The 26661-nt window shown below is 44.9% G+C and overlaps 3 protein-coding genes across 34 annotated transcripts in view; 1 reads left to right on the forward strand and 2 right to left on the reverse strand.

Annotated features, from left to right (window-relative positions):
* Acin1 (apoptotic chromatin condensation inducer 1) overlaps nt 1-12858 on the reverse strand; it is a 44886-nt gene extending 32028 nt beyond the window's left edge. For 14 of the 27 annotated variants that reach the window (XR_015637991.1, XR_015637995.1, XR_015637992.1 and 11 more), the window contains exons 1-4: nt 12329-12858; nt 10857-10922; nt 4702-4813; nt 4211-4330 (exon numbers count right to left, since the gene is read on the reverse strand). Coding sequence is in view for 12 of the 27 variants with exons in the window: in XM_087585626.1 (XP_087441752.1) it covers nt 4211-4330; nt 4702-4813; nt 10857-10922; nt 12329-12640 (610 nt within the window). In the remaining 15 variants the exon portion in view is untranslated. 27 annotated transcript variants of the gene reach the window in all.
* Nucleotides 12043-16892, forward strand: C15h14orf119 (similar to human chromosome 14 open reading frame 119). Of its 4 annotated transcripts, none has more exon segments than NM_001108376.3 (2): nt 12043-12979; nt 15951-16892. In NM_001108376.3, a coding segment is annotated over 1 exon segment (429 nt). In that variant the 5' UTR covers nt 12043-12979; nt 15951; the 3' UTR covers nt 16381-16892.
* Cirop (ciliated left-right organizer metallopeptidase) lies at nt 16484-23649 on the reverse strand. Of its 3 annotated transcripts, none has more exon segments than NM_001402377.1 (14): nt 16484-17702; nt 18420-18599; nt 18762-18988; nt 19407-19676; nt 19776-19872; nt 19950-20019; nt 20432-20603; nt 20684-20829; nt 20957-21041; nt 21218-21343; nt 21633-21776; nt 22185-22236; nt 23133-23226; nt 23344-23649. In NM_001402377.1, coding segments are annotated over 14 exon segments (2094 nt in total). In that variant the 5' UTR covers nt 23624-23649; the 3' UTR covers nt 16484-17551.
* Nucleotides 23650-26661: the final 3012 nt, after the last annotated feature.

Genomic DNA, 26661 nt, shown 5'->3' on the forward strand with positions numbered 1-26661 from the left:
ATGAGAACTTTCAAGAATTCCCTACTTACTCAGAAAATGTTTAAAATTCATATTTACTGGGTTAGCCTTAAAGCCTTCTCTTCTTAGCACTTCTCTGGTGCTATTATTCCAAGTTTACCATGCCTCCTTTAAAAATATTACAGGCTGGAGACATGGCTCAGCTGTTAAGAGCACTGGCTGCTCTTGCAGAGGACCTGAGCTTGGCTCCCAGCATGCACGCTGGGAGGCTCACATACCTTTAGTTCCAGAATGACTCCCTTTTCTGGTCTCTGGTTTCTAATGATCACCTCAAATGTATACCTCTGCCATGAGGCTTTCCTCTAATTACTCCAGTTTTGAGATAGCTCACTTTTTAAAAATTTAACTTTATGTATATAAATATTTTTGCCTGCATATATGTCTATGTACTATTCCTGTGCCTGATGCCTGTGGAGGCCTGAGATCCTTTGGAACTAGAAATACTCTGATGATATAGTAGTGTATAACTAAATTACTGGCACTCAGGAAACAAGGAAGACAGACCTCAGGATTGAGGTTAACCTGGGGCTACATAGTAAAAAAGCCTGGCATATGGGGAACGCCTTTAATCTTAGCACTCAGGAAGCAGAGGGAAATGGCTCTTCTGTGAGTCTGAAGCCAGCCTGATACATAGCAAGTTCTAGGACAACACAACGATCCTGCCTCAGAAAAACAAAAGGAAAGAAAAGAAAGGGCAGACGATGTTGCTCTGTGGGTAAGAACACCAGCTTGTCAAACTGAATTCAGTCCCTGGGACCCACGTGACAGGAGAGAGCACACTTAAGTTGTTGTCTGACCTTCACATGTGAGCCTTGGCACTGGTACACACACACACACACACACACACACACACTTTATCAATGAATGCAATTAAAAAAAATCCTATGGTAGAGGGCTAAGGAGATAGCTCAGTGGTTAGGAGCATGTGCCACTCTTCCTGAGGACCCTAGTTTGTTCCCAGCATACATGTTAGGTGGCTCCAACCCCTGTAATTCCAGCTCCAGGGATCCAATGCACTCCTGTGAACAGACCCACACAGATATATAATTAAAAATAAAAAATAAAAATCTTAGAAGGCAACCCTACAGTATGCACACGTATCATTATGTCTTGTCCTAGCTACCATTTTTAAGGTTTTCTGTGCAATCAGAAATCTCTTTACCCACAGACAGTACATGTGCTACAGCCCTGAATACTCTAATAACAAGATGTGTAGATAGGAATGGAAAACAGACTCTTGACGTTTATGTGAGAATGATAGTGACTCATTTATACTAGAGTGCCATCTCTCTCCTCCTGCTTTCCGATAGGGGAAAGCAAGGGACCATCCTACTACTTCCCTATTTGGAGACAAGAGAGGTCCCTGAAGAGCTCTTCAATCATTCCAAAGTTATCAGTGTTAACTTTAGTTTCCAGGGGGGCTGACAACATCACACACACCCTGTAAAGAGGAGTGTCTGTAGCCAGCAAGACAGCTGAGGTGGATCAAGGCACTACGACTAAGCCTGATGACCTGAGTTCAAGTTCCAGGATCCATATGGCAGAAGGAGTGAGTTGTCCTGACAGCCATACATGTTCTGTGGCATGCATTTCTCTCTCTCCGCCGCCCTCCCCAAAACAAACAAATGCAGCAAGAGAAGGTGTGCTGGAGAGATGGCTCAGTTGCTAGGAGGAACTGAGCTCAACTCCTGGCACCCATATGGTGGCTCACAACCATCTGTAACTTCAATTCTAGGAGATCAGACAACTTTTGGCCTTATGGACACCAGGCACACAGGTAGTACACAGACATACATAAAGGCAGAACACCTGGGGTTGGGGATTTAGCTCAGTGGTAGAGCGCTTGCCTAGCAAGCCCAAGGCCCTGGGTTCGGGCCCAGCTCCGAAAAAGAAAAAAAAAAAAAAAGAAAAAAAAAGAAAAAAAAAAAAAGGCAGAACACCTAGACACATAAAATTCCAAGGGGACAGAGCACAGCACGTGCAAGGCTCTGGGTTTGATCCATACACAAAGGGGAAAAAGAGAAGGAAATTATTATTGACAGGAATGTTCAGTTAGGGCCATGGAGCTCAGTCGGTGGAGAGCTTGCCCATATGCAACAAGCCTTGGGTTTGATCTCTAGCACTGAATAAAGTAGGATGTGATGGAGCATACCATAATTTACAGATTGGGAAGCCGGAGCAGGAGGACCAAGAGTTTAAGGTAATTCTTGGTTACTTAGTGAACTGGAAGCCAGACTAGACTACATTGAGATTCTTGTCTCAAAAAATAAAAAAGAAGGTGGTGGTAGCTTAGTGGTTAAGAACCCTTACTGCCAGGGTTGGGGATTTAGCTCAGTGGTAGAGCGCTTGCCTAGGAAGCGCAAGGCCCTGGGTTCGGTCCCCAGCTCCGGAAAAAAAAGAATCAAAAAAAAAAAAAAAAAAAAAAAAAAAAAGAACCCTTACTGCCCTTGCAGAGGACGCAGGCTCAGTTTCTAACGCCATGTCTCAGTTCATGACTACCTCTAACTCCAACTCCAGGACATCTAATGTCCTCTTACAAGTTCCCCTAGGCACCAGACACACATGTAATGCATAGCTATATACACAGGCAAAACACCACACACACACAAATTAAAATAAAAACAAACAAATAAATGATTTTCAAAAATTCCCTTCAGGGACTCAGACATTAATCTAAGATCTTAAAATTAGCTTCAAAAGTTCTTCATTTTCTTTTAACAATACATAAAATTTCTCTCTCTCCAATAAATATCTCTAAAAAATTAACCTGTTCTAGAAATTCTATGCTAACATAAGAACTGGAAACACAAATATTCTAGGGAGGGGGAGGATGGAGAAGGGAACACCCTTATAGAAAAAGGGGAGGGAGAAGGAATAGGGGCTTATGGATAGGAAACCGGGAAACGGAACATTTGAAATGTAAATAAAGAAATATCCAATAAAAAAAAAGAAAAAGAAAACACTTATTTTCTAAAAGTATTAAATATGGAGGGACTGTCATTTCTGATAACCAGTAACAGTATTAACAATTGAAAATATTTGTTCATTTACACACTGCCTTATACATCTACCTAATGTCCACCATCACACATACACAATGTCTTGAAAATCCTCATTTTTGCTGTGTGAGTGGCACATACTTTTAATCTCAGCACCAAGGAGGCTGAGGCAGGTGGATCTGTGTTTAACACTAACCTAGTCTACATTAGTGTGATTCGGGATAGCCAGGGCTATATATTGAGATCTTGTAACAAACAAGCAGAACAAAATTCAAGTCTTCCAAGGGACAGAGGCTACATTTATAGCCTTTTACAGAGATACTACAGAAAGTCAGGCACCTAATGTCTCTATAACAGCGTGAAAAAGTAATCTTGTTTGAACCAATTATATAGAGCTCTCTGTTTATAAAATTCCGCATCATCTTTAACAGTGCTAGCAGGACTGTAATTATGCAATGATTTTATCAGGCGTCCATTTACTTACTAGACTGTCAATTCCCTTATGGAAGGCATCTTTTCCTCTAGCACATCCTGGGGTCTAGCACACACCTGGGGTCTAGCACACACCTGAGGTCTAGCACACACCTGAGGTCTAGCACATCCTGGGGTCTAGTACATCCCGGGGTCTAGCACATCCTGGAATACACCAGGCAGGCAGCAAAAATTTGTTGAGGGCTGGAGAGATGGCTCAGAGGTTAAGAGCACTAGCTGCTCTTGCAGAAGTCCTTAGTTTAATTTCCAGCAACCACATGGTGGCTCACAATTATCTATATTGAAATCTGATGCCCTCTTCTGGAATGCAGCCATACATGCAAGTAGAGCACTCATATCTATAAACACATCAAAAATTGTTGAATAATAAAGCAGTAGATGTCAAATATGGGGAGGTGGAGACTAGATATATACATACAACAAGTAGATGAAAATAAGCTGGGACTGTTGCTAAATCAGATACAAAAGGCTGAAAAGGTATAGAGAAATCATACTGACTCATGAGACACCAAGTCATTAACATGTAAGCAAAAACCACATTTCAAAGAGGACACACTTTCTCTAAAATCAGACACCAAGTATCAATTTCACAGAATTCTCCTCAGACTTTCATGGAGGCTTAGCATGAAAGGAGGCATCACTACCTCCCCCACCAACTACGCAGGCTTGACAAACAGCGCAGTGGGGAGGGAGATACGTACGAGGTGAATGTGTGCTGAGCTCCAGCTCTGGTCTGTCCAGGCTGCTCTGAAAGTCAGGAGGCAGCAGGGAAGCCACTCCCTCAGGATGGGTCATCTCGTCCTCCGACTCAGCTGAAGCTTCTGCAAAGTACACATTGGGTCGGGGCAGGGAGGGAGTGAAGGGCTCAGCATGTGGGAATTCCATAGGAGTAAGGGGTGGTGGGCACAGTTATAGACACAGAGATAGATACCATGAAAGAGAAAGCCTCACTGGAGGTAAGCTCTCCTTCATCTAAAGGGTGCCACGACTTATTTCTAACTCCTCTTCTCAGACTCAAACTGAGCATCTCTCTCCCTGACAAAGTTAAACTGTAACTCATCTGGCTTCACGAAATATGGAAAGCAAATGAGCAGCAGCCTCACCTGACCTCTTCCTGGAATTAGCCAGACTCATCTACTTGGTGACAGAAATTAAAGCAAAGACCTTGTTAGAAGTTACGATTCGAGCTTACCTTCAAGTTCTGCAGCCTCTCGAGCTTCCCGTTCTAGGCGCTGCCTAAGTAGCTCCTGCTGCTTTTCCAGGTACTGCTTTATGAAACTGTTCTGGCTCATCTCCTCCCCAATCTGCGCAGAGAAACAAGAACGGCTAAGCAGGGCAGCCATGAGGTCACTGGAAAGGGCTGAGCACAGGTAATGGACACCCGAGTCGGAAAATAAGATGCAAAGCTGTTTTTCTGCTTTTAACCCTGCCCTAGATTTTTAGTTTTATATTTTGTTTCTGTCTGTGCGCCCACGTGTGTGTGTGTGTGTGTGCATGCGTGCACGTGTGGATATGTATGCAAAAATATACTTACACAGTCCAAGTATAAAATCCACTGTGAAGCCCCAGAGCGTCAGAATGGCTATTCTAACTCTAGAGGCGCTCATGGTGATGTGCATACCTTGGGTCTGGCTAATTTAGCCACATAATGTTTTTATTCAAAAGTTCTTTGTAATGAAGTTTTTTTTTTTAAATAATGAAAGCTTTCTTTTTAAGAAAAATTATTTATTGTGTATCAGGTGTTTTGGCTGCATGTGTGTCTGTCTATGCATCACTATGTAAAGTATTGGGTACTGAGAATCAAACCTGGGTCTTCTGGAAGAGCTCTTTAACTACTGAGCCATTGCTCCAGCCCAACCCCCTTTAAAAAAAATGCTTTAGAAATGCCTATTACAAATTTAAGTTTGATATGTTAAAATGTTTTAAAAATAATTATGCGGGCTAGAAAGACAGGTCAGTGTTTCAGAGCCCCGGTTGCTCTTCTAGAGGACCTGGGAAGGACTGTAATTCCTCAGGTCCAAGGGGATCCAATCCTCACACAGACACACATGCAGGCAAAACACCGGTGCACATAAAATAAAATTAAAAAGTCATTAAAAACTTTATTCCTTGGGCTGGAGAGATGGCTCAGCGGTTAAGAGCACTGACTGCTCTTCCAGAGGTCCTGAGTTCAATTCCCAGCAACCACATGGTGGCTCACAACCATCTGTAATGAGATCTGATGCCCTCTTCTGGTGTGTCTGAAGACAGCTACAGTGCACTCACATACATTAAATAAATAAATTAAAAAAAAAAAAAAAAAAAAAAAAAGAGCACTGACTGCTCTTCCAGAGGTTCTAAGTTTATTTCCCAGCAACTACATTGTGGCTCACAACCATCTGTAATGGGATCCAATGCCCTCTTCTGGTGTGTCTGAAGACAGTGACAGTGTACCCACATACAAGAAATAAATCTTAAAAAAAGAAAAAAAAACTTTACTCCTTAAAAAAAATTAAAATGAAGCTATGTGGTGGTGGCGCACACACTTTTAATCCCAGCACTTAGGAGGCAGAGGCAGGCAGATCTCTACGAGTTTGAGGCCAGCCTGGTCTACAGAGAGATTCAAGGACAGCCAAGGCTACACAAAGAAACCCTTTCTTGAAAAAAACAAAAAATAGGGCTGGAGAAATGGTTTAGCGGTTAAGAGCACTGAATGCTCTTTCAGAGGTCCTGAGTTCAATTCTCAGCAACCACATGGTGGCTCACAACTACCTATAATGGGATCCAATGTCTCCTCTTATGGTGTGTTTGAAGACAGCTACAGTGTACTCAGATAAATAAAATAATAAATAATTCTAAAAAAAAAAAAAAAAAGGAGGGCTGGAGAGATGGCACAGTGGTTAAGAGCACCCGACTGCTCTTCCAGACGTCCTGAGTTCAATTTCCACATGATGGCTCACAACCATCTGTAAAGAGATCCGATACCCTCTTCTGGAGTGTCTGAAGACAGCTACAGTGTACTTATATATAATTAAGGGATTTAAAAAAAAAAAAAAAAAAAAGGAGAGGGAAAGGAAAAAAAAACTAAAGTTAAAATAACTACAAAGACAAATTACCTTATAAAGAAACATGAATTTAAACAAAAATCTGATAGTTTCTAAATATTTAAGACTTTATTTTTTAGAGATTATAAAAAGAAAACAGTCTAAGAACGTATACCAAGAAAAGAGAAAAATTCCACGGAGCAAGTCTACTCCATGTATCTCAACTCAAGAAAAACAACTCCTGGAAGGCTCTGTCTGTCTCTGTCTCTGTCTCTGTCTCTGTCTGTCTGTAAGACTTTTCAAGACACAGTTTCTCTGTTAGCTCTAGCTGTCCTGAAACTAGCTCTGTAGGTTGGACTGGCCTCAAACTCAAGAGATCTGCCTGCATCTGCATCCTGGAGTGCTTGGATTAAAGGCGTGTGCTACCACTGACCAGCTGAAGGCTTTTTCTAAGCTGTTCCTATATTAAAGATCACAATCAACAGCACTATGGCAAAAAAAGAGAAACTATATTAAATCTTTTACCCAAAATATTCAGTCTAAAGATTATGTTAGTACACAGGTAACCTGAAAAGAACTAAGAATTCTAGGGAATTATGTGTCTTTTGGAGAAAAGGTATCCCTACATAGTCTAGGCTTGCAATCCCTTGGCATCAGCATCCTAGTTTGAATAGTATAGGTATGCTACCTCAATGGACCTTGTTGTCCCCCCATGCCAGACCAGCATCCCCCACCTCCGAATGTGCACCTGCATGTGTGTGCGAGCGTGTGTGTGTGTGTGAGCGCTCGAGTGCGCGTTTGTGCGTGTTTGTTTTAGGGATTATACCTAGATATGTACAGGTAAGCTATATCCTCAGGCTGAATTATGCCTTTTCATTTAAATGTATGATCATTATTATTGTTATTATTATTATAAAAATAATGTACTATTTTCTTCAAAACTGAGAAGAGTCAACATAGTGCATATCTTACCTCAGCACTAGAGTGGCAGAAGCAGGCAGATCTCTGAGTTCTGGGCCAGTCTGGTCTACACAGTGAGTTCCAGACTATCCAGAGCTACATAGTGAGTTCCTATCTCATAAAAAGATAAGTGCTAGAGAGATGTATCAGCAGATAGAAGCAACTCTTGCCCTTGCAAAAGACCCAGATTTGGATCTCAGAATCCACACAGGAGCTCATAACCATCTTTAACTCCAGTTCCAGGGTGTCTGGCCTTCTTCTGACCCCTGTAGGCACCAGACATTGGCATAATGTACATGAATACATACAGGTAAAACACTCATACAAGCAGTAAATAAATGTAGAAAGCCCAAGCTTGCCCTGGCTTGGTCAAATAAATCTGAAACAGATTTTAAAAAATAAGTAAACCTGAAAAGAAAAAAGTACTAGTTTCTCCAAACGATCAAGCTCTACCAACCCAGGAAAACATTTTGTCATTTGTCTCAAAAGTTCAAGTCCAGGGCTGGAGAGATGGCGCAGTGGTTAAGAGCACCGGCTGCTCGCTCTTACAGAGGTCCTGGGTTTGAGTCCTAGTGGGCAGTGGCTCACAATCATCTGTTAACTACAATTCCAGGTATCCAATGCCTGCTTCTGACCCGAGGGCACCAGGCACAAATGCACAATTGGAGGCATAACATTTACATGTATAAAATATAAATAAATATAAAAAACAGTATTTAAATACATGAAATCAAGAGACCAAGGAAAGGAATATACATTAATTACTTCCATTAAAAAACACACAAAATGGAGTTGGGGATTTAGCTCAGTGGTAGAGTGCTTGCCTAGCAAGCGCAAGGCTCTGGGTTTGGTCCCCAGCTCCGGAAAAACAAACAAACAAACAAAAAACAACAACAAAAAACCACATACACACAAAATAAACCACGGAAAGGGGCAGGCATATGGCTTATGCCTGCAAGCACAGTGCCAGAGAAGCTGAGGCTGAAAAGTGCCTAAGTTTGAGTCCAGCCTGGGCTACATACACCATTAAGTCCTCAAAAACTCCAAACCAGCCAACCAACCAACAGTTTTGTTTGTTTGTTTTTTTTTTTGAGTGAAAAGAACCCCTCCAGCATGCCAGGTGTTATGGCCCGTGCCCTTAATCCGAGGCAGGAATTCCAGGGCAGCCAGGGCTATGCAGAGAAACTCTGTTTTCAAAAATAACACTGCCAAAAAAATCTTCAAAAAGCAAGCCAGCCAAGCAACCAGCCCAGGGTTAACCCTGTCTCTCTTTCTGTGGCGTGCACACATCATTCTTTGTCCTTCTGCTTTCTCTTCACAAACTCTCCTCCTCAAGTCCTTACATGCCTATAGACCTTCAGAAACAAAGTCAATCCAATACTTCCTGTGTTTTCTGTCATACTCTCTAACAGTAAATACTTATTTCACTTATAGTAAGTGCCTTAGTACCCAATGGCCACAGATGAAATGTGCATTTTAAGTATGAGAAAACAAGTGTATTTGCCGCAAAACCTTTGTTAACACAAGTAAAACTTCAAAGTCTAAAATACAATCCAAGATACAATTGTGAATTGAGAATTTCAATCAGTTTTCTGAATTGCTTTTTAAAGATTATTATTACATGGCATGAATGTTTTAACTGCATAGAAATGTGTGTGCTTGATGTCCAAAGCAGAAGAGGATATAGGATACCCTGGAACTTGAGTTATGGATGTCTGTGAGCCACCAGGTGGGCACTGGGAACAAAACCTGGGTCCTCTATTAAGAGCAAACTCTATAAAAACAAGTATTCTTAATGACTGAGTCATCTTCTCAGCTTCATTTATCTGTGTGTTTACATGTATCTGTGAGTATATACATGTGTTTGTGTGCTCAGCCATGTTCCTGGAAGCAGGACGGGACTTTGGCACTGGAGCTACAGATGTTTGTGAGCCGCCTGATATAGGTGCTGAGATCTTGAGCTCTGGTGTGAATCACTGGGCAACAGTCAGGCACTCTTGACTACTGAGCTATCTCTCCAGCCTTTTAGGTAGCTCTTTAATGCTGTGTAACCTCCCAAAGCTGACTAGATGATGGGCCTTGGAGTTTAATGAGGTATTAGCAAGGGAACAGAAAAGCACATTTTCCAGTGTCCTGGGCCCACACACCACTGCATTTTCTTTTAAGTGGGTGACACATTAAATGAAGAGTTTAAAAGCTGAAGAGTACCCTACAAGATGACATAGTGTAGAAATTTGTATTTTGTTTTTAACTATACAGTGTCTTCAAAATAAAATATTTGCAGAAACCTGGAGGGTAGAGCAGTAGGGAAGCTGGGTAGAGGGACTGCCCTGAGTCTGAGCAGGCAACATAAACACCCTGTTTCAACCCACAACAACAACCACAAAAACGTTTATGCAGGAACTCTTAGAACAAAGTTTTTTCCCCTAAGACACCCCAGCAGAGCAGTTATAAAACCATGAACTAAGTCAAACTACTTTTCCTATTTCGGGTAAAGAAACAAAGGTCTCTAAGTGTTAAGTACCTTGTCCTAAGTCATCAAGGTTTTAAGGATGTTTAAGAGTTAGTCCTAGAAATAAGGGTTTATTAATACAGTATCAAATTCTTTAAAGTAAATTTGTACCAATAAAAGAGTTCTTGATGAAAAAGTATTTTGTTACATCTATATTCAAAGATCTATATTCAAAGATAACTTTCCCCTAAGCTGATGGCAAGTGACTTCAGATTCTTGTGGCACACTTAATCAGAGTGATACTTTTTTTTTTTTTTTGGTTCTTTTTTTCGGAGCTGGGGACCGAACCCAGGGCCTTGCGCTTCCTAGGCAAGCGCTCTACCACTGAGCTAAATCCCCAACCCCCAGAGTGATACTTTTGACACACTCCAAGAATTCAAAATTCATTCAGTGCTCCTTTGATTTTATTTATATATATATATTTTTTTCTTTTCTTTTTTTTAAAACTCCAGGTCTTTATGCAAAATTGAGGGTGATTAGAATTCAACTGTCTGAGGGCTGGAGAGATAGCTCAATGGTTAAGACACTGGCTGCGTTTATAGAGGACCCAGGTTCGATTCAGCACCCACATGGTGGCTCACAGCTGTCTGTAACTCCAGTTGCAGAGGATCTGACATTCTCTCCTGGCCTCTGTGGGCACCCGTTGGAGGCAAATCACCCACACACATAAAATAAAAACAGACCTTAAAAAAACAAAACAAAAACAAACAAAACAAAAACCCAGTAACTGAGATCACTTGCAATAAAAAAACAAGAAAATTCTGTTTCTGATAAACATGGAAGACACCAAGTCTTCCCATTTACCATTTTCTCCAAATAGCCCATTCTATCTAAACAAACCTTTTTTCTTACCTGAGAATTTGGCTGGAATGCAGCATGGGGTGTTGAGTGTTTTTGTAAATTTTCTAGCATTAGAGCCTGGTATAAAGAAGAGCAAAAATCAGAAACCAGGAGGGGGAACAAAAAAGCACTCCAGATCTCTACCTCTCCCACAGCCTTTTCACTAAATTACTTAAATATACATTTATACTACATTCCTTTCACAGAGCCTAAAAGCGCTTTATTAATATTGTTCTCATTCATCTTCATAAGTCGCTTAAAGGTAGCCATGGTTACTGCTCCCAAGTATACGGATGTAAAATACAGGCACACAAAGAATCAGTGACCTGGCTATGTCACAAAAAAATCAGCAAAAGTGGCAGAATCAGAACTAGAACCCCTGTTATTGTCTGTAATTTTGACTAGGAGCCACTTTTAAATCTGGTAATACAGGCAAAAAAAATTACAAGTACTCAAACAAGTTTCAAATTACATGAAACCAACACTAGGCTGCTAATTTAGATTTGACTATTATTTGATTTTCAGAACTAAAACTACTTAAATGAACCTGCACAATTTCCATCAGTGTTGACACCCAGACAAATCAAATGTACTAAAAACTTCACCGAGAAACTAACCACAGACCTTGTAACCTGTGGTCTGACCTAATCCACACCCACCCACAAACTGTCAGCTTCGGGATAAGCAACGGTCTGTCAACTCAAAGCCTGAACTGACCGAGTCCCTATCAGTATTATGAGCCACGTACCCTAATGAACTCAAATTACACTAGTCCTTCTCACCTTCCTTCCCTCCATTTACACCAAACCAATACACAGTATGTATACCTCACGACAACAAGCTCATTCTCACTGCTCAAACCGATACAAAATCCCCAGCCTAAAGTAATCTGTCTCACCTCTCGCACCAATATTCACCAAATTCTTATCCAGACTGTTTCTCGATTCCCTATAAATTAGACACCCGTCTCTGACAAGTCCTTCTATCAAGGTTTTCCTTCATCTAAGGTTTTAATCTAGTCAAGCGGACATTTTTTACCCTATCCAAAATGTACTACTGCAGACACAGACACCAACCCCATCCGCCCAACTGTATCCCTAACTCGGACACAGCCCTGCTCGCCCCCTTAAGGCCAGCCACACCGGTGGTTGTAGAGGGATTTAACTCCTTCTGCAGCGCATGCGCCGAAAACACAGACACAAACAAGGAGGGGGTGGGGGAAGAAGGAAGGAGCTTAAGACACTCCGGGAGAGTAGCGCGCACCCTCCCATTTTGGGCTCGCGCCGCTGCCGTTAAGGCGGGAACCGGCGTTATCTCTATTCCAGCGCCAGCCACACCAACCACCGTGCGCGTGGATCTGCAGGCTCGCGCTGGCGGCCTGAGAGAGCTCGCGCCGAGCCCGGACACTGCGCCTGCGCCGCAGCGGAGACTCGTCTCTACCAGGTCCGCTCCCCTCCGACACCTCGGCAACGCTGACTTCTCACCCCTTTGAGCCGCTTGACCAGGGCACTCTTCTGCCCGCTCTTGGCTAGGCCTCGCTGCTCCAGTGCGGCCTTCAGGTCGGTCACCCGCAGAGCCTGAAGAGGCTTCCCGTCCAGAGTCACCTCCTCCAGCTCCGCCATCTTGCGTGAGGTACTCGGGTCCGTCCCGACGGCTTCGGGCATCTTCGGTAATTTCCGCCAACGCCCTTCGAACGTACCGAACTGGCCCCGCCCACTGCCATAGTCTACCCCTCTATTACCGCTCAGAATTCCCCGGGTTCCTCCGGAACTGTTCGGTCGTTTCCGTCTCCACATCGGTACCAATCGGCTTTTTCCATCTGCCTAGCGGCCGGCTCCTCCCATTTTACTTTCAGGTTCGTTTGTTTTCGTCTTGCCGAGGCTTTGAATCGAATCTATTCGGAAGCCCTCGAATCTGGCATACCCATAATCGGAGATATTCGGCTATCTCCGGACTTGAGGGCTGAGGCGCTGGGGCACTTGGGTACTTGGGGCTGGTTCCGGACCGGAAGTGCGTGGGTTACTGGGGCTGGCTGTACTTAGGGTTTTCCGGAAACATGGAAGAGACTCGGGGAATTGGAGCAGGAGCTGAAGCACTCTTGTGATCTCTGGGCGCCCTCCAAGGGGAAAAGGGAGGTAAGAGGAAAAGAAATTTCTCCTAGGCCGGATAAGACTTGGTGTCTGAATGTTTTCTTTTGGGGAACCCTTCTGCTTCCTGGCGAAATCTCTGTGGTCCCCATCCTCTATATCCCAGCCACTCGGTCTAAGAAATGCTTTGTCCTGTGTGGCTAAGGAATAAGAGACCTGCTGCTTCCAAACGTGGGAAAAAGTAGCATTGTGTCTTTGATCTCAGACAGCAAATTTATTAATGACATCGAATTTAAGTTTACAGTGGAAGCCATGTAAAAAAGCCTGGGTAAATAATTCCCTTTCTCTGAAAAAGAGAAGTTTTAGGAGAAACTTCTCCCTGTAGGGCCACTTTGAAACTGGCAGTCACCCTGAACCGGGACTTAGAACTGACGTTTAGGTATTCTTTTCTTCATGGATACAAATTTTCCAACTCGGAGAAGTAAGAACAGGTAGAAATTTAGGTCCTAGAGAGTTGAAGGTTTTCCTTGTTGGAGATACAAACTGTAGGACTAAAGTATTTTGGAATAAGTTGGCTGACACTTGCATCCATGATGCAAAATGAGTGGTACTTGTAGGCATAAAGCTTTAAGGAAAACTGTTGAGAGACACGTGTGCATCCGTATCACACTTTTTAGGTTACCTAAGTCAAGAAAGAAGCAAAAGGACTTTCTTCAGAACTTTAATAAAGTGGCTTCTGATTTTCTAACCCTTACCTTACCTTGAGACAAGAACTTTACCTAGCCTGCTCCAAAATTTACTAGTGTGGTAGAGAATTTAATAAGGGGGTCATAGAACATAAACATTTTTTACAGGTTTCAGAGGTGGTTCATACACTGTACAGTAGGTTCTTGTCTCATGACCACCCCCTACGTCCCACACACACACACAGTGGGGAACTGTGGGAAAATCAGCATTTAGGTTGGGACCAGTTGCTTGTACTTTGAACAGAAGGTTCTTGCCTCTTGTCTCCACTCCCAGCACACAGTGCATGTAACTGTGGAAAAATCAACATTTAGGTTGGGACTAGTCGCTTGTACCAAAATTTAAAAAGCTGTGCACATTAATTTTAGAGAGAACAAGCAAGACATGTGTTTTCTGTTTAGGTTTGTGATCAGTTCTTACTGTGTTCCCAGGCTGGCCTCAATGGCTTGTTTTTCCTTATTATTTGTTTGGGTTTTGTTTTTTTGCTTTTTTTTTTTTTTTTAAGATAGGGTTTCTCTGTGTAGCCCTGGCTATCCTAGAACTCATTCTGCAGTCCAGGCTGGCCATGAACTAGAGATGTGCCTGCGCGTGCCTCCTGAGTGCTGGGATTAAGGGCATGCTCTGCCACTGTCTGGTTCGTTTTTATTATTTTGTGTATATGTGTGTCTGTCTACGGGTGTGTGCTTGTCTCATGGAGTTCACAGTTCAGCTCAGGAGCCGAAGCTACAGGTGCTTTCAAGTCACTTGACATGAGTGCTCTGGAGAGCAGAAAGTGAATTTAACTTTGGAACAGTTGTCTTCCTAGCCCCTCAATTGGTTGTTTTTAAGATCATTTATAAGAAGTAGGTGGGGGATATAGTTCAATTGGTAGAGTGCTTGTTTAGTTTGCCAGGTTCTGTCTCTAGCATCACAGAAATGGTATAGTGACATTTCACAGTTCATGAAACTAGTGTAGCCTAGGCTACACGAGACTGAGAGGCTTATGGGTAGGTGACATGTCTGTAATCTTCAAGGCTCAGGCAGAAGATCTTGAATTTGAGGCCTGTGAGATTTTTTTCTAAAACCCAAGGTAGCCTGGGAAAATGATTACTCTTGATGCAGAAACCTCTGCCCCCAAATCATTCAAACCAAGGCGTTCAGATCACCTATGAAATTACCAAGCCATCAAGGCTATGTGTACCTAAAAAGCCACCCAGTGTCTGAAAGGTGTCCCTTTAAAGAAGCAGTATAGACAGTGTAATAGTAGAATTTGTAAGTGTGCCGACAAGCAGTAGGTCTAGACATATGATTGGTAGCCTCAGAAGAGTGATGGAGTTTTGCTATACGTGCTTGAAAATGCTGAACTTACAGGTTTTGATATAGATTCTGTGGTCACTGACAATCCAGAGGAAAACACCCAAACTGGAGTCAGATAAACTCACATGTGAGCTTGTCTGCCACATTGAAATGATTCTCACTAAAAGCTGTTCCTGAGCTAAAAGAGGAGGCTACAAAGAAGAAAGGACATCCCAGAAGAGACTGATGCAACAAAAACTTCCAGCATGTGAATAAATTTAGCATCAAATAAATGTAAATAAAAGTTAATGTGCTGGAACAAAGGCAGGAAGAAGCACTGGTCAGGTAGGGTATTTGTTTTTTGTTTTTTGGACCAAGAGTCTCAGACTGTCCTAGAACATAATGTGACTAAGGCTGATCTTTTAACTCTTGGTACTTCTGCCTCCACCAGTTCTGCCATGTGTGCCACCATGCCGGGCTTGTGTTTTTTGTTCTTTCGTTGTTTTGAAATAGGGCCTCACTCTGTAGGCTAGACTGGCCTGGAACTTACTTTGTACCTGTGTAGTCCAAGTTGGCCTTGAATTCTTGGCAGTCCCTCATCTCGGCTTTCTCCACGGTGAGATTATAGGCCTGAGCACCACACCTGGCTTTTAGATGGTGGTGTTGAAAAGGAAGTAAGACTGGCAAATACCAAGTGAAGTTATTCTTGGGTGGTTTCCCTAAGGTAGTTGTATAGAAATAAAAATAAAGGATCTTCTTACCTGTGGGTGTAGCTAAGTGCATTTGTATTATTCAAGAAGCTGAAGCAAGAGGACCAAATTCCCAGCCAGTCTGGGGCTGCACATATGTAGTGAAGTCCTACCATAAGAAAGGGTCCTGTTGTTTTCCTACAGATTGAATTGGTGGATGCTGATTGGGTGTAGTAGGGTTTATTGCTTATAAGGTAATGTTCTGGTTGCGCTTGCCAGAGAGTGTATTAACAGAGCTTTGTTTGTTTCAGGATGCCACTGGAATCGTCTTCCACATCAGTGCCACCCTGCTTCCCTTCCGTGTTACCCTCAGTGCCTGATGACATTGCCAACTCTTCCCCCCCTCCAATGTCTTACATCACTTCCCAGGAGATGAAGTGTGTTCTTCACTGGTTTGCCAGTTGGTCAGGTCCCCAGCGGGAACGTTTTCTCCAAGACCTGGTCGCTAAGGCAGTGCCAGGAAAGGTGCAGCTACTGCTGGATGGTCTGGAGCAGCTCAGTGTATCTGCGGCAAGTCGACCACCGTGTATCTTTGAGTGTCAGCTACGTCTTTGGGATCAGTGGTTTCGAGGTTGGGCTGAGCAGGAGCGCAATGAATTTGTCAGGCAGCTGGAGGTCGGTGAGCCAGATTTCGTGGCAAAATTTTACCAAGCAGTGGCTGCCACTGCTGGTAAGGACTGACAGGTATTCAGATCAAGCGAATGATGTGATCACGCCAAGGCCATGACTGTAGTGATGATTCAGTGCAACTGTGTCACTTAAAGAATCACCTGAACTGCCAGGGTAGTGGTCCACCGTTTATTCCAGCACTCAGGAGGCAGCCTGGTCTACATAGCAAGTTCCAGGCCAGCCAGCAGTACAAAGTGAGACTCTGCCTTTAAAAAGATTTTTTTGGCATGGACTTCCTGTTGAGTGCTAACACTGTTGTACCCTGGCAGTACGTCACTTGGACTCTCTCCATTTTTAGCAAATCTGATTTTTTTTACAGGAGATGTCTAAATCTCAAGAATTTAATGACTGCTTTTGTCACTATAACTAACAGGAACCAGTATCTTGTAACTCGAGTCCAGAGCTGGCCCAGATGTGGCTGCTTTTACCACATCTACCCAACTCTAACATAATTATGTAATTTCCCAACTGCTGGGTTTCCCAGCGGTGATTTAATAAAATTAAGGAAAATTGAGAGAAAGAAATAATTACTATTATTCACATCGTTTGGCTCTGAGCAGCAATGAAAACCAGGTAAGTATTAAATAGGAGCACCCTCGTCAAAGCATGCGCGGCCTCCTGGGGCTGGTGGACAGGAGTCTTCACAAGTGAAACTGTTGATTTGGGGGAGAGGGTATCATAATAAAGACTGCTCTTTACCGCGAGGCTCCACATTTACACATGGCAAAGCTGCGATAAAGATGACAACCTGGCAAAGTCTGTTCTAGAGGAAGTAGAGCGTTTAAAGTGAGTAGGTTTTCCCATCCAGAGCTCTTTTACTTATAATTACATATATGCGTGAGGGCCTACATGTTACGTGTATGTACCATTTACATGATAGTGCTCACAGAGGAAAGAACAATGTCAGATCCCCTGGAACTACAGTTATGGAATGTTGGTGGTGCTTGGGTCTTCTACAAGAGCCACTCTGACTGTGTGCATACACATCTGTGTAGGAGTACTCATGAGCCACCATGCACATGAAGAAGTCAGGACACCTTGTTGAACCGGTTTTCTCCACATTGTGGCTCCTTAGGAATCAATTCAGGTGGTCATCTTGCTGGCTGACATTTGGCAGTTACGTTCCAAGTGGCATCACATCTGCTTTAACCTGATCTCTTGTACCATACAGTTCCTGTGATGGTTAAGTAGTAGATGGTTCCACTTGAAGCCTCGCTCGTTTCTGATAAGCCAGAGTTCCCAGTGCACCCAGCAGAATTAGCAACAGCAGACAGAAGCCAGTGTACAGAAGTAGCTCAGCCACAGAGGAGCTATGGTCCAAGGAAGTCTGCAGCCTAGGAACATGGAAGGCAGTGCTCTGTAGTCGTGCTTGGCATTAGGAAATGGAGACCTGTTTGAGTCAAGCACTAGAGCAGACCGATGAGTGAAAGGGAAGGTAAAACCCAAAATGTAGGGATAGGACTAAGATCCAAGTCTCCAGCAGCCTCAGTACTGAAGTAGCTGATGGTGAGGACTAGATATGGGAAGAGACTGTTTTGGTAGCTAGATTGCCTGAATGCTGTTTGAGAGAGGTGTGATGGCACAATTACAATATGACTCCAGTACTCCAGAGGCAGGGGGATTAGATGTTCAAGATCATCCTCAGCTCTATAGTAAATTTGAGGTCAGTCTGGTGCGCAAAAAAAAGAAAAAAAAATTGGGGAGGATGCAGATGGATTTCCGTGAGTTGAAGGTTAATCTGCTCTGTATTAGGTAACTTACTACAGTAATTTCTAGGCTAGCCAGGGCTACACAGTGAAGCCCTGTGTTAACCCTTCCCCCTCGAAAACAAAAACCAAAGCCAAGACAATAGAAATCCCTAAGTTCTAGGAATGGGGCCCTATTACTGTTCGATGGACTTAAGGTGATGCTGGGCATCTGTTTACTGACATACATCATCCCGTCTAGGATACAGTAGGCACATACAAATGCATGCTTCCCAAATACAAATTCAGTTTTCTGCATAGCAGGGATTCAAATGACAAAGCTTACCATCTGGGGCACAACCTTACTTGCTGTATTCTGTGGTAAAGATGGCTTCTCCGTGGTGTACTTGGAGGGGTTTCTTCTGAAGAGTCAGGGTCAGGGTCCTATGTAGCATAGCAGTGGACGGCCCTTGGCAGCCAGAAGGCTTCCACATACTCACAGTGAATACCAAGCTCCTGGTGATGGATGGGCTGTAGAAATAACACCTGAACAGACATTGGGATCTAAAATGGAGAAGTGCTTGAGAGAGCATCCAAAGAGGTAAGTGTAGTCTCCAGAGTCGGAGGAACAGGGTGCAGAAGAAAGTGAGAGAAAGCACTTGAGTACTCTGTGGTCCACTGTCTAAGTAGGTGGAACTGTCCCTTTACCTGCTAGTGCCAGCTCTTATCACCAGAGCCTCCAGAACTACCTCAGCAAGCTCTTCTCTCTGTCCCTTCCCCAGAGAGTGGCCCAGGGTCCCTGTTAGTCTTAGAGACAGCTGGAATACCAGGTCTTGGGTTGTAAAGCTCATCGGTTGAGAAGTGGCAACACTGACACCTTCACTCAGACACAGCCGGCCTTGGGGACAGTAGAGAAGGCCATGGTACCCAGGTATCTGCAAGGCAACAGCAGGGTACAGGTCACAGCTTCAGTTACTTGCTTAGGGCTACTCTCTAACCAGTATTTGCTTGATCAGTCACGGGCTAAGGAGATATTTAGAAAAAGGTTTTCCAGGGGCTGAGGGTGCAGCTCAGAATATCCCAGGGTTGGCCCCCAGCTCTGCTGAGTAAATGCATAAATAGGATAAAAATAAGACATTTCAAAAAGCAAGCTGGACATTAGGCTCAACGATCTGTAATCCCAGTCTATGAGAAGCTAAGGCAAGAGGATTATCACAAGATTGAAGCTGACCCGGGCTATATAGCTAATTCTGGGCTGGCCTGGACTAGAGTAAGACTCCAAAGAAGCTGAACAGTAATCACCAGCCAACCTTCCTGCCTGTGTGCTCTGACTACTCATACGTTATTTCTCACCTGAACAGCCTTCCCCGGAAGGCAGGGGATCCACGGTGATCCCTTCACTTGAACCTCGTAGGCTCCCTTGTGGGTGCATTGATGTAAATAACAACAGCCCGTGGGACCTTCCTCAAGGTAGAGTGGTGCTGCTGAGGATTGGCTGGTCTTGTCTTTGGAGAGCACTTGGGAGGTAAGGTTGCCAAGGAAGCAGCGGCTGTGCATATGGTAGATCTCCCCTCGGGGGTTTTCCGCTCTGGTGTGGAGTCCACTCTCCTTCCAGCATTCACTCTGTGGTTCAGGGAAAAGGAGAGAACAGCATGACGCTGATGCTGCAGGTAGAGGTTGACACCTCCTGGGCCTGCTCGGTCTCCTCTGTGGTTCACTCACCCCATTGGCTGAGGGTTTGTACATGCGGCAGCCTTCTAGCATTGGGTCTGAGGAACACCTTCCTTTGTCCAGGTGCAGGTAGTGACAGCCCAGCCCACTGTGCGGAAGGGACAATAGAGAGATGACACCAGGCAAACCGACAGTTGTATTGTCCCGTGCCCACTCAGCACATACCTGCCAGTGCAGAAGAAGTCTGAGGATCCATTCCTGCATGTGCTCACCAGACCAAAGTCTGGGCCAGAGCCTGCTTGTCCAATAAGAGGAGAAAGCACAGAGATAACAGCTCAGCAGGGCGGGGTGGTACATGCCTTAATCTCAGCACTTGGGAGTAAGAGCTCTGAGTTTCAGGCCAGCCTGGTCTACAAAGTGAGTTCCAGGACTTATGCAGCTTCAAAAACCAAAAGACGGGGTTGGGGATTTAGCTCAGTGGTAGAGCGCTTGCCTAGGAAGCACAAGGCCCTGGGTTCGGTCCCCAGCTCCGAAAAAAAAGAACCAAAAAAGAAAACAAAAACCAAAAGACGAAGCCACAGAGATCCCTCCGCACCAGCCCTGCTCACAATTTGAATTATACCTTAATGGCAAGTAACTCAGACTATCTCACTTCCCACAAAGCTGACTTGGGTTCTGGTGTCTTGCAGCTCTTTCTTATTCCTTACCCTGGCCCCACAAAAGTTCCTCTGCTGCACTGTGGTTGACCTGATACCAGCCTGAATCTTCGAAGGCAGCAAGGGTTATTGGGTCAAGTCGAGTGTGCTGGGCACCATCGAAGGCAGCGGTCATTATAGAGCCCTGAAGTAATCTGGACTCCCAGTGTGAAGACAAAGAGCCCTGTTGGATAAGGTAGCAGATGGCTGGTTGCCATTGGGCTACTCTTTCTCCCATCATCCCAAGGTTGTATTCTCTCTCACCTCTTCTTCCAAAGGAACTCCCAGCGAAGTCCCGGGCACCCCCAAGTGTTTGGCTAGGCTGCGGCTGACAGCTGGAGTGGTGAGAAGCAGTTGTCCCCCTTCATCTCGTCTGGTCACCTGTTTTCTTGTAGAACAATTCTCTCTAGCTGGCTTCAAGAAGGGAAGAAGGCAACACAAGGAGAGGGAAGGGTGAAATAGAACTGGAAGGTCGTGAACTCCCCCTGCCCCCCATTGACATCATAGTTTGGCTATTCCCACATTCCTTCCATTTACCACTGAGTCCTGAGGGACAGTCTCGCCACATCTTGAAGAGCTGTCCAGAAAAACCCAGAGCGTGCAGCAGTTCATGCAGTGTAGCCTAAGAGCAAATGGCTACTGAGCAAGGGCCTAGTTCTTTAGCAGAAGACTAGAGCCCTTCCGCGCAACCAGCTCTACATAGAGCTAAATACACCTGAGCCATCCCCTGTAGGTTCTCCCACTTCATGGGAGACTACCACCCCCGGCCCCATCTCCCATTCATCATGCAGCAGTCACCATGACAATATCGTCGTGGCCGAGGCTCGGGCTGCTGAGATGTTGGGCACAGTAGACAATAGTACCAGCGAGGGGCCTGTCTTCTGAGTCCAGCTGGCAGCAGGCAGCGTAGGCTATGACAGAGGGCTGCAAACAGACCAGGAGAAGGGAGAGTCGAAAGGAAAGGGGGATAGAACAGGTAGATGGAATCTTCCTGAGACAGAGGAAGCAGGGGCTCTATACAGTTCTGCTGGGGTAGCGCCCATGGGCAGCCTGGAAGATTCTTAGCCCCTACACGAGTCAAGCTTTATCAGACTATTCCAAACTGTACCGAAGAAGCGCAATTCAGTAAAACTGCTATTTCCGTCTCCCTCCTTAACAAAGTCTAACATTTGAGAGCAACAGAGTCAGGGAAAAGATCAGCTTTGAACCTCACCTCTCTGTGACATCTGGAAGTGTGGGCAACCCGCACATACAGGAGAAAATCAGTGTTTTGGACGCCAGGGCCATCTGGCTGGATTAGTTGGGGCAGACCATGCTCTGGCCACAAGGAATAACCACGCAGGTGGGCATCAGGTATCTGCCAGGGAATGAAATCTAGTATAAGCTTAGCAGATGGGTAGAAACTAGATACTAAGAGGAAGAAGACATCTTGGGGCTGCCTCAGTACCATCCAGGTGGCCAGTTGAAATCGGATTTCTAGCTGAGTAGTTACAGCTCAGAGCCCTTTGTAGCATGTGCAAGGTTCAAACCCGAGTTTAAAAAAACTGAAAAGTGGAGTTACGTCTCTAGCCTCCCCCCAGATCTCTGCTTTAATGCGTTTTGAGGGGCATGGCTGGAAAGGGACTACAGAGTGTGCATTGCTATGACGAGCAGACAGGAGGGCAATTCCACACATCCGACTGTTCCTTTTACATACTCAGGTATTGGGGGTGATCTAACTAGGTTAGAACCCTTCAGATGCTCGAGACTGGAGAGTTAATCTCACCTTTACTCCGAGGCAACTCTCTCCTTTGTACCCTGGGTTCAAGAGGCTGCACCTGTCAAGACGTTCAGAAGTGAGCTGGAAACAGATGCCTTTGAAGAAGACTTTAGTTGTTGGTGTTCCTTCTAGGCTCAACCCAAGTTACCTAGCGACAGCCAGGTAGGTCTGGTTTGCTATAAAAGGGTCTGTTTGTTCCCTTCCTCCTCTCTGTGTCCCTTCTCTCTTTGACTCTCTTCTCTCCCTGACCCCTTTCTCTCTCTCTCCCCTTCCCCTCCCCCTTCTCTCCATGTGCCTCTCCCCTTTCTCTGTCTCTACTCCCTTCTCAACTCCCCTTTCCATGCCTTAAACTCTATTTTACATTATACCCCTGTGGTATGGCTGATAACTCAGCATGGGCCCGCAGAGGCACCCCTCCCACCCCACCCAACTGTGCTCTATAAAACATATACTTGGCTTTTTTATAAAACACAACATTAACGATAGGTTATTTGTCCGCCATAAGTAAAATGAGCCAATTTGAACCAGATGAGATTATATTAAAGGCAGGTTTATTAGGAAGCTGCACTCGGGTGAGTTCACTGGCCCCAAGGACGAGTTGCCATGGGAAAAGGGAGGGGGAGAGAGAGAGAGAGAGAGAGAGAGAGAGAGAGAAGAGAAGAGAAGAGAAGAGAAGAGAAGAGAAGAGAAGAGAAGAGAAGAGAAGAGAAGAGAAGAGAAGAGAAGAGGAGAAGAGAGAGAGAGCGCGCAAAATGTCTGGATTATATAGGGAAGAACCTCTGGGGGGGAAGGCAGCTCAGCCTTTGGATTGGAAAGTTCAGGATTGGGGACAGGGTGTGCCAGGTAGAGCCTGAGGGATGCTGGGAGAACCTGGAAGCAAGGTATGCTAGGGCATGTAAAATACGCACTTCAGTCCCTTGTCCCCGGTCCAAAATCAAACAGTGACAAACTCACCTATGGTAGTTTGGGGTATCGGGGTCTCCCCAGACAGCATGGCAGTATTGTGCAGGGTCTCGGCTCAGAAGCAGAGGTCCTCGTACCGGAAGAACTTTAAGACAAGAGAACGGGTTCTTTACCTCATCGATTGAGAGTCCTTTGCTGTGAAGGACTCTTTTTAGACCCCGCTGCCTCAGCCCTCCCGGATACTTCTTGTCTCCTCACATACCTGCTAGGATCCCCTGAATCCTTCGAGTGGTCTCTTTCACTGCAGCCAGGGCTCGAGCTTCCCTGTCAAGATCCCGAGCCTCACTGGGTACAGGACCTCTTGTATAGTGCGTTTGGATTCTAAGGGGTTGAGGCTCAGGGGAGCCAGGGAGAGGAAGGATTGAGGAGCGGAAGTGTGTGGACATCTGGGGGAAAGGAGGCCTAAGAAGGCGCACAGACTTCTGGGTTTCCTCATGCAGACATCTGCTTGCGGCCGCCCCAAGGAGGAGTAGCCACCACATCTTTATTCTGTGTCTCCTCGGCCTTCCCTGGGTCCAGTCTGCCGTGGCTTGCTCATTTATTTCTGCCCTCTCTCGGTGTATCTCTCACCACACACTCTGCATCACTCTCCGAATTCTCAGAAGTTTTGGAAGTTGTTGACTAAGTCTACAGTTTCGCATAAGGGAGGCCAGGTCTGAGCCACAGGAGTTGAAGGCGTCTCCTCTAGGGTGCCAGGGGTGGATGCTGGATAGAGGAGTACTGTTCTGAGCCTTCAGTTTATTTTTCTAGAGAGGGGTTACACCACATTCCCAGTCCCCTGTCTTTCTCAGTAGGAAGCCTTGGGACACCACCGCCCCCAAAAGAAAAAAACAAAAAACAAAAAACAAAAAAACCCCACCACCAACAGCAACAAAAGTGTTAGCTGTGTAGAGTGGATGAGGAATGTGGGGGGGGGGGGGTGGCACTTTTTGGTTTTGTAGGTTTTGTTGGGTGTTGTTGGTGGATGCCTGCTATCTCTCTGGCAGAGAGCAAACAGGTCCTGCGCTGTACTGGGCCAGCCTCTAAGCTGTGAGACCTTTAGGAATGTTCTGCACCTGTGTGTACTGTCACCAGGTGCCCAACAAACACGCAGGTTGGCTGCTATCTCCTTTGGGGGCTGCGGGATGGGCCTATGACACTTTGTAGAGTCCGCCCACTGCTTCCCAGGAGAGGGAAGATAAACTCTCCGGTGGACCTAACAGAAGTTCAAAGACTTTTTTTTAAGAAGTCCTGGAGACTTTATTGTTTTCTTGCCTCCTACTGTGCTTTTCTGAACTATCTTCTCTGATTGGCCACCATTCTTCCCCAGCCTGGCTAACTCCGACCTTTCCTGTGGGAAGCTCCCACCTCACTCTGGGAAGCCTTTCTTAACATCTCCAGCCCAAATTCCACACCTCTCAGAGGTGGGAGGGAACAGTCTGAGGAGGTCTCTGGCCTATTAGATCCTGACAAGACCTGCTTTTCCCTCAGTACTTACTAGCTCAGGCTCTTCCTGTTCTCCCAAACTCCTAGAAGAAGCCTACTTCCTGTCAGGACTTCAGTGTGGGGATTATTATTATTCTAACTTCTCTCTTGGTGTAGCCCAGACCTTGAACTTGTGACCCTATTGCCTTTGCTTCCCAAGTGCTGACATTCCGTGTGGCCAGGCATTGTCATGTCTGCTCCGCTCTTTTGCTTTGAATGCACACGATAAAGTTACATATGTTAAAACGGTGTATCTAGTGTATGACAGGTAAGGACTAGAACTTATCTTTGGTTTGTTTGTTTGTTTTTGGGGGCAGGGTTTCTTTGTGTAACAGCCCAGGCTGTCCTGGAACTTTCTTTGTAGACCAGGCTGGCCTTATACTCAAAAGAGATCCACCTGCCTCTGTCTCCTAAATGCTAGGACTAAAAGGGTATGTCAACATGCCTGGGAGACGTTATTTTCTTTCTTCCTTCCTTCCTTTCTTTCTTTCTTTCTTTCTTTCTTTCTTTCTTTCTTTCTTTAACATTCTTTTTTTAAAAAGATCTATTTTTTTTATATATATACACTGTCACTGTCTTCAGACACACCAGAAGAGGGCATCAGATCTCATTACAGATGGTTGTGAGCCACCATGTGGTTGCTGGGATTTGAACTTAGGACCTTTGGAAGAACAGTCAGTGCTCTTACCCACTGAGCCATCTCTCCAGCCCTAAATATTCTTTTTAAAGATTTATATATTTTTATTTATATGAGTACACTGTGGCTGTCTTCAGACACACCAGAAGAGGGCATCAGATCCCATTACAGATGGTTGTGAGCCACCATGTGGTTGCTGGGATTTGAACTCAGGACCTCTGGGAGAGCAGTCGGGGCTCTTAACCACTAGGCCATCTCTCCAGCAAGTGAGTCTCTAACACACTAACAGTGCCCAGGGCATGGAGAGATAGCTCAGCAGCTAAGAGCACATGCTGTACTTCCAGAGAACTCTTGGTTCCCAAAACCCATGTCAGGTGGCTCCCAACCACCTGAAACTCCAGCTCTTTGGAGCCCAATGTTTCAGGCCTCCACTGGCACTCATGTACACACCCACATACAGACACACAATATACGTAAGTAAAAATAATAAGCGTAAGTTGTTGGAAAAGAAAAAGAGGAGTGTCCAGCTCGTGATAACTGCTAAGTCAAGAAAAGGATATTTATTACGCAGATTGGGGCAAAGTCCTACTTTCACTCTCACCAGAAGGAAAAAAAAATTACACACACATTGGAGTTAAAGAATTTAGATTTTTTTTTTTTTTGGTTCTTTTTTTTTTTCGGAGCTGGGGACCGAACCCAGGGCCTTGCGCTTCCTAGGTAAGCGCTCTACCACTGAGCTAAATCCCCAGCCCCAAGAATTTAGAATTTAAAAATTGATTATTAACAGCTGTATAAGTTTGAAGGGGATTCTAGTTCTTTCTCTAAGACAAATATAGCTTTCTCCAGGTGTCTGAAGACCTTTTCCCCTGAAAAAACAAAACAAAACAAAAACAAAAAACGAAAAAAAAAAACCCAAAAAACAAAACGGGTTCCTGGCCCTTCTGTCCACACTCTTATTCTTTGCTGCCTCCTGGTGGTCATGCTGAGAGAGGCATGATCCTGCCAGAGTCAGGGGTGGGGATGGAGGGGGTGCGGGTGGGGGTGGGGTGGAACTTGCCCCATACTACTATTCCCCCCCCCCCGCATGCCTATAAGCAGATTATGTGACACCTCCCAGGTCTGGCATAGCCAACCATAGGAGGTGACAGCTAGCTAAAGTGTATCTCTCCATTTAGGACCTACGAGTCAGCCCTGCACAGACGCAGGAAAAGCCTGGAAGAAATCCCTGCTCCCGCTTTGCACAGATCCAGTTTACCTACCATTATTCACCAGACAGGATAGATCTTGTTTTCCAGCAGCAATTCTTCCACAACTTTAAAAACAGCTTTTCTTTATTTTTTAAAAAGATTCATTTATTATCTATACAGCATTCTGTCTGCATGTGTGCCTGCAGGCCAGAAGAGGGCACCAGATCTCATT

The sequence above is a fragment of the Rattus norvegicus genome, chromosome 15, assembly GCF_021556685.1.
Source record: "Rattus norvegicus strain SHRSP/BbbUtx chromosome 15, alternate assembly SHRSP_T2T, whole genome shotgun sequence".
In the NCBI taxonomy this organism is placed as follows: Eukaryota; Metazoa; Chordata; class Mammalia; order Rodentia; family Muridae; genus Rattus; species Rattus norvegicus.